General features: G+C 33.2%; 1 protein-coding gene across 1 annotated transcript; it reads left to right on the top strand.

Annotated features, from left to right (window-relative positions):
* The first annotated feature begins 3,918 nt into the window (after positions 1-3,918).
* On the top strand, positions 3,919-8,090 carry LOC105625492 (probable cytochrome P450 6a13). The gene is made up of 5 exons (XM_012206821.1): positions 3,919-4,269; positions 4,793-5,369; positions 5,444-5,665; positions 6,205-6,456; positions 7,751-8,090. Exons 1-5 carry the CDS (start codon positions 3,919-3,921, stop codon positions 7,915-7,917), a joined length of 1,569 nt encoding a protein of 522 aa, XP_012062211.1. The 3' UTR covers positions 7,918-8,090.
* Positions 8,091-8,409: the final 319 nt, after the last annotated feature.

Here is an 8,409-nt window from a genome sequence, read left to right as displayed (position 1 = left end):
GTGTGTGTGTGTGTGTGTGTGTGTGTGTGTGTGTGTGTGTGTGTGTGTGTGTGTGTGTGTGTGTGTGTGTGTGTGTGTGTGTGTGTGTGTGTGTGTGTGTGTGTGTGTGTGTGTGTGTGTGTGTGGAGAGAGAGAGAGAGAAATAAAAGAAAGCCGTCTGAAAATGCATGTACAAGTCGAATAAACGTCCAAAAAGAATGTAAGCAACTTCCCATGTTTTACCATCTGTTTCCATCGAAGTAGAGATCAGCGTTGCAGAAATAAACGTGAAAGGAAAATCTATTTTCATTTACAATGCACGTAATGCAAGAAAGTGAAATGGACAGTCTAGATCTTAACACAATATTTGCACGCTTAATTTTATCGATAGCAAAGCAAATGCATAAATAACAGCTAATGTTCTGTTGTGGAAGGAAGAAAGTTTACTTGTTTTTTGATTATGTTATTTTCAACTTTGCATGTTCAACCAAACAAATATCCAATCTCAAAAGCGGAAAAAGGAGGATATATAAAATGTTTTATTTTTGTAGCGCAAAAATACGACTAAAAATAGTCCTGCTTGTATTTTATTTACATGGGAATAAAAATATAAAAATATATCGGAATATCTCTACGTTTATCTATACGCGTAACATATAGTGATCGTATTTTCAAGATAACACTCAGTCACGTTCTGCAAATCCTCAGAAAAGTCAAATAAATTGACTTTTAAAGATTAGATTAATCTGCTATATTGTTTAGCACTTGTTTTCTACAAAGATCCAGAATAATTTTTATATTTAAAACTTTAAGAAATATGTAGAAATATGTGAAGATTTGTAATATGTAGGATGTTCCAGAATATATGGGATTATTTTCATATGTAGATAGAGCGGATTAAACCGAGTCGAAAAATTCTCTACAATTTTTAATTTTCGCAATATAGTTCATCATTAGCCGAGCAATTTTTTATTAATTAATAACTATTAACTATTGCAAAAATTGAAAAGTTCTACAGGAACTTTTTGCTCAGTTTATTTCATTCTACCTGCATATGAAAATAGTCTCAAATATTCTGGAACATTCTATATATGTCTTGAGTGTTTTATTTAAATTTGCTTCTTTATTAAAAGAAAAATATTTGGCATTTATGATTATAATTGCATGGTAAAATATTATGGTTAGAAACTTCATTTTTATGATTATTGCTACAATGTTTATGTTAATAATAATAAACATATAATTCTCTCAAATGCGCGCGCGCGCGAAAAAATTGTATTATAAATTATAATAATTTCAAATATTAATATAAAAAATATAAAAATATAAATAATAATCAAACTAAACATTTATTCAGTAAATGCAATCACAATTATAATAAATATAAATTTCTTAAATTCACTTACTATTTATGTAATGATAATAATAATAGAAAAATATATTATGAAAAAATTAAAGATTTTTAAGCAATGTGTGCGATTGTTATTAATAGCACGATAATTATATTTGCATGGTTAAAATTATAAACAATTATAAACATACAATTGTCTAAAAAAATTACTATCTATATATTTTATTACTCATTCAAGCAATGAATATTCACGACGGACAGAGATAGTCAGCGCTCAAAGAAGAAAACGCAAGTTCATTTTAAGCAGCGCAGCTGATATTGGCGACGGAGAGGGATGCAGAAACCTCTTGAAGATAACCCGGAGCTATCCGTAGTCAGATCAGCCATATGAGTTCGGCTTCAAAGTCGGCGCCAGTGTGAGGTCTCTATAAATGCGCGACATTCGTTCATGCCTTCCAGTCGGTGGGAGGTCAGCCTTTCCGCGGGAACCATACACACTTGGAATACATTGTGACGCTTTTCTTTCCCCTTGTTGTTTCCTATCCTTTCTTCCCACTATCTTCTCGCGGTCAGGAACGACCGCAACTCGATCACCGGTTGCACTACGTGACGGGAAACCGCGGTAGGTGTAAGAGAAATTATGCCGCAGAATGTCTTTTAGTGCAATCGATTTTCTTTTACACTAAATCAAACAAACATCGCCGTGGAACTTGTGCCGTTTGTTACTTCTTGGAATGCCAGTGAATGTGTGCACATCCCTTCGGCGAAAAATGTAGTGCATCGATAATCGGGTGCTGCACGAATTGCAACATAAGCTGAATAAAAATATCATCGTTTATCTAAATGTGAGAAATTTGAAATAATCGAACTGGTGTAATAGAAACGAGGATGAATCCAATATGTCGTTATTGAAATCAATATACATATGTGATATATCGAAAATTTTAATAGATTTACTGAAAAAAATTTCTGATTAAAAATGGACGAATCAGAAATTTCTGATTAAATTTATTAGAATTCTAGTTGAGATAATCGGAATTCTAGTTAATACAATATTTCTGGTAAACTCTACTAGAATTCTTATTTTTACCAGAATAATTATATTAATCAGAATTCTAATTATCTCAACTAGAATTCCAATAGGCATAACCAGAAAATTCTGATTCATCTATTCCACCAGAATTGCTATTAATCCAAGACCATTTTTCTCAGTGAAATATACATATTCTTTTGTCTCGATCGTTCTAAGCTTCTTTCTCTTTTTTGAAAAAATTTTAGACGCATGAATCAGACATAATAAACAATCGCGATAAGTATACATCGATGGAAAGTTGATAAATTAATCAAGAACCACTCGTTATTTTATATAAAGCACTTCTTAAAAAGAAGTGTTTCTTAATCTGTTTTATATAGTTTATATAGTTTAATGTACACTTATGATATGATTACTTTGATTTATTTTTTTATTGTATATCTATGACACACTTATTTTGATTTATGTCGAGTTTTATCGAATGTCCGTCCGAATCGCAACTTTGAAATTTCATAAATTACTGAAACATTAAAAGTCATTATCAATGACTCATGGGTCATAATTCTTCTCGAAATTGATGTAGGAGACTATAATTTATTTTTAAGTTCGAACACGATTATGCGCAAAAATGCGTATTCAGAAATAGTCAGGATGAGATGGATAGGATATGTGAATACGTGAATGTGAATCAAATACACACAGAACTCTTTGACTGGAAATTGGATGAAAGAAACTGATAGATCGAAAGAATAATAAAGTCTGTTAATTAATGCTGAGACAGACAGTTTATCTACAAAAGCAATATAAACTGAATCATTGAAACGAAATTATGGACTTTTTACAATAATACTTTTAAGAATATTTAAAATATTTCTCTGAAACGTTCTGCCGTGCAACATGCGATATTTGCATTACAGAAATTGAATTGTGACCGACTGAGTATTTTAATTCTTGGTTAATGGGTAATCTTAACGTTACTGTTGAAGGCAGCAGGTGGTTAAGAAGTGAGCTAAATATATATGTGCGCGTTTTCTGTACGTACGATCGGAGCTCGTGTATAATCGGACTTGTCGCAAACACATCGCGAGTATGATAATCTCTGCTCGTAGTGCTCCTTTGCGAGCACTCCAAATGTTTACGTTTGTAAAATGAATTTAAAAATAGTCTCCGATAGTCAAACAGCCGTGGCTGTACTGTATGATTCAACAATGTCATAAATCAATATTCGACACGAACGATTCAACGCGGCCATAATCCGCTTACGTCGAAGAAATTATTAAATGCAATATAAATTAAAAATTACGTTACATTAATCATATATTCAGAAAACAAATTGACATTATTCGTCATTATTTTGACGTCAAAATATCAAAGACTTTATTTTGATATTAAAATGACGAGAAACGTCAGTTTATTTCTTATTAACACTAAAATTATAAAAGGAAAAATAATTATTTCTCTATCATAAATTATTATTTTTCTGTGGTAAATTAGGAATTACGTTTTTAGGCGAAAAGCTGTTCTTTGAAATTTGCGCGACGAGCAAAGTTTGAAAATGCTTGATGTCGTAGCGATATTATTGGATCCTTTTCTACTTATCGGATTCGTCCTCGGTAGCCTATACTTTTATCTCACGGCTACCTTTGACTTTTGGAAATGTCGCGGTGTACCGTTCAAAAAGCCGACCGTGCTTGTCGGAAATTTTGGTCCCCTGCTCCTGTTTCGAACATCGCAACCAGAAGGCGTGAAAGAGATGTATCAGTGGTTCAAGAATGAAAGGTTCTTTGGCGCGTTTCGAGTAAGATCGCCCGTGCTGATTCTACGCGATCCCGATCTAGTGAGGAGCGTATGCGTCAAAGATTTCGCTTGCTTCGTGAATCGTGGGATACCGATCAATAACGATCAGGTATACACGACTATTAATACACACAAAGAACAATTTCGCTGAAGTATCTAAAAACTTAGATAGAATAAAGGTAATTTGAATAGATTAACAGAAATTTTCAAATTGTATAAAAAATTAATAAAAGATTATATAGTGTATTCAGTCAAATATACAAGGCATTATTGCAATAATAATGATATGAAAATAATTTTATTGGATTATCGAAATAATTGCGTAAGAATCTCAAGCATGATGAACAATACTGCAAAAAGTTTTGATATTTTCGCGACCAGTTTATCCTATGTAATTTATTTCGATGGTCTAACACAATTCTTTTCAGAACTATACCTAGCTAGTTTTTAGATACTTTAGCAAAACTATCCATTTCGTGGAGATTTTCTTTCGTATCTCCGAAATGTTAACTGCTAATTAGATATTTCTTAAAATATATAGATATTTCTGAAAACTCTGTTAATGAGCTTTAAATTCTTAAAGCTTAAAAATCTTAAGCTTAAAAATCTTATTTTAATCGTGTACGCATTAGGATCCGCTCTCCGGACATCTGTTCAATCTCGAAGGACGTAAGTGGAAGGGCCTTAGATCGAAACTAACGCCCGCGTTTTCGTCGGGCAAACTGAAGCGGATGTTCTACCTACTGGTGGAATGCTGCGAAGAATTGCAGCGGCTTATCAATGAGGCAAGCAACTTCGCTGACCAAACAGTCGAGGTACGGGAACTGGCCGCGAAATTCATCATTGACGTCATCGGCAGCTGTGCCTTCGGCATACAGATAAATGCGCTCACCGACGAAGAGTCCGAGTTTCACAGAGCGGTGAAGAAGCTTTCGAAGCCGAGTTACAAGGCCACTCTCTGGAGGATGTTACGAACGGCCATGCCGAGGCTATACAGACTGATGGGTGTGCAACTCGTCGATCCGAGCGTTACTCAGTTTTTCACGCATGTCGTGTCACAAATGATCAGCCAGAGGGAGAATAACGGCACGACCAGATACGATTTTATGGACCTGCTAATCGAGCTGAAAAACAAGGGTACTCTGGAGAGCGAAGCCACTAACTCAAGAATCTGCAGCGATGAAGACGCCCAAGCGGCGAAGGAAATCGGTAAGTTAAATTGCAATGTCGTGCAAAATAGGCAACATCGTTTCATGTAGGCTAAAAAAGTTTGTCATTTATAGAATTAGATGAAAACACTATCGCGGCACAAGCATTCGGTTTCTTTGCCGCCGGCTATGAAACATCGTCGAACACGATCGCGTTTTGCCTCTATGAACTAGCCTTGAACCAGGAAATTCAAGATAAGACCAGGCGAGAGGTACACAATGCTATAGGAACACGAGATGGAAAATTAACTTACGACGCGGTTCAGGAAATGAAGTATCTCGACATGGTAATATTAGGTACGAATCCGTTAGTATCATTGATGAAAAATCCAAAAATAAAAAATTTCTTCGAATGTAATCATTTTATCGTGAACAACGCTGAAATTCGGATCTCATTGATTTATGATAAAATCATTATGACGCAGTGAACATAAAATAGACACCATTTATTTTTACTAAATAAGTAAATTATTCAGAAGGAAATTCGTGTGGAATTCCGCTGCAAATATCTTCATATATGTTTTGTGTCATACGTACGATGAGAGTTCATGTGTAATCGCAAACATAGCACGAACGTGAGCACCGTTTATCTTAAATTGACACCGCTTATCTTTTAAATATGTTTTAAGCAATTCTCAAATTTTTGTTATCCAAACGAACGCAATCCGTTTACAAAGTTTACATTTTTAAATTAATTATTTTTCTGTCGATGATTGTGAATGATATAATTGCAAATAACAAAGTAAGCAAACAGTTAATTCAGAATTCATAAATAATTCGCTGACTCAACGCGCGTTGGAAATAATCTGGAAATGCTAGAATTGTAAATTATGTAGAGACTCTCAGGAAGTATCCGCCAGCCCCACTGTTCGCTCGAAGATGCGAATACAAGTACCGGATACCGGACAGCAATGTAGAACTGCCGGCTGGCTTGCGGGTCGTCATACCGATTTATGGTCTCCATCATGACCCAAATTACTATCCCGATCCGGCAAGATTTGATCCCGAGAGATTCACGGAGAAGAATAAACGCACGAGACATCCTTACACATATCTTCCATTCGGAGAAGGGCCACGAAATTGCATAGGTATTGACTCTTGCACTCAGAAAAAGAAATAATATCAGCAACTAGAAAATTGAGGAGAAACTTTGGGAGAAACACTTCAACTCTGTATTATAAAGATAAGAAAAATATGAATAATTTATATAGACTGCAGAGAGATAGCAGTATTTATATATCATTATCAATAGCTAGAAAATTGAAGAGAAATACCTCAATTATTTATTATATGAAGATAAGAAAAATAAATTAAAGAAACATAATAATGTTATCCATTTATGGATAACTATTATTAATTAGTATAATGACATTATGATATAAATTAATTACTTATCATATTATAATATAAATCATTATAATATAAATTACTCAGATAACAAAAAGTCCAAAATCGAGACATAAGATCTTTTTTAGACATCTTTAAGACATCTTAGACATCTTTAGACATCTTTATGTCTTGTTTTTGGACATGCGTATTGTCTGAATAATTACTATATTAATTATTAATTATTTTCTTATTATAGTTGTAATATTAATTATAGTTGTAAATGTAATGTTATTAGAAAAGATGTTCGATGCCGTTTATCCTTCAAACATGTTTTAGGCAGTTTTTCAGATAAAAAATCTATTAAAATCTGTTTTTAATTACTTTTTTTTTCTGTAGATGCTTGTGTGTAACGATATTATAATATAATTTTATTGCAAGTAGAAAATTAAACAAACGGTTAATTTATGATCCGCTGACTCAACACGCGATATTACGTCACATGCTTACGTCGTTCATTTGAACCAAAAAAAGCTTATTGATTCGCTGATCAGCACTTAAAAATCATGACAGAATTATTCGCGATAAAAAATAATATTTATAAAATTTGCAAATAATGCCATGTAATCTCTCTTAATCGTCTTATCGATTCTGCTCATCACAAATCTTTTTTTATCTCTTCATCATATTTCATATTAACATTGTTGAATATCTTTTAACCAATATTCTCGTTATCTTTGATCAATCGTTAATTCAACTATAATAATTGGACGACAGATTACATATTAAAGCATTGCGTTGCGTGCGAAATTTATCGTTCAAATAACTCACTTAGTAATTATTAGCTCAAGAGGCCGAGACGCATTGCTCGTTTGTGCGTGCAAATTTATGCGGCCTGGAGGACGATGACCTTGATAATGTACTGTATGCATGTATTTTATGTAAAAGTCTACGTCCCGATTTGATAAGCTTGTCTCAAATTCGTTATAAACTCAGCAATTATGTAATCAACGCGTCGTAATCATGGCTCATTACAATGATTTCGTAACTTTCTAGGCATGCGATTCGCATTGCTGCAAATCAAGATGGGAATAATAGCGTTCCTCAAGGATCATCGAGTTGAGATATGCGAAAAATCACCGGTGCCGATCAAGTTTAGCAGACGGAGTCTTGTGACCGCGAGCGAGACGGGATATTGGCTTACCATCACCTCATCTTCCTAAATACAGATTGTATTTATAAGAGTGTTTTTCTTTTTTCTTTAAGAAACTAGTAAGTAAAAATACATGAAGCACATACATTTTATGTACACATAAAAGTATATAAAATTATTGCGATAATGTACTTATCTGTGACAAAAAAAATAGAAATTGTTACTATTAAATATTTAATTTTTTATAAATGTGTGTCAACGTGAATTCTTTCCCGGACAAAGCTAGATAGTCATTTTAGCAAAATAGTTTAGAATCAGATTTAGTAGTTTTAATTTTTATTACAATCAGAGTCATATTCATAAAATATTTTGTTTAATACTCGATGATGGTATTTTTATCTAAAGGATGTATAAAATATTATTTCTATTTAATTGTAAAGTAAGAAAGAGAGCAATAAAAATAGAGATATATAGAATGTCAGAGTGTTAAGAACACGTCACATGAATAGTTATATTAAAAAGCCACGTAGACTTAAAAGGTGCATATTATAATAATTCATAA

This window comes from Atta cephalotes (assembly GCF_000143395.1).
Source record: "Atta cephalotes unplaced genomic scaffold scaffold00003, whole genome shotgun sequence".
Taxonomy (NCBI): Eukaryota; Metazoa; Arthropoda; class Insecta; order Hymenoptera; family Formicidae; genus Atta; species Atta cephalotes.
Note: the sequence above shows the minus strand (reverse complement) of the source record. Positions and strands in the feature narration are given on the sequence as shown.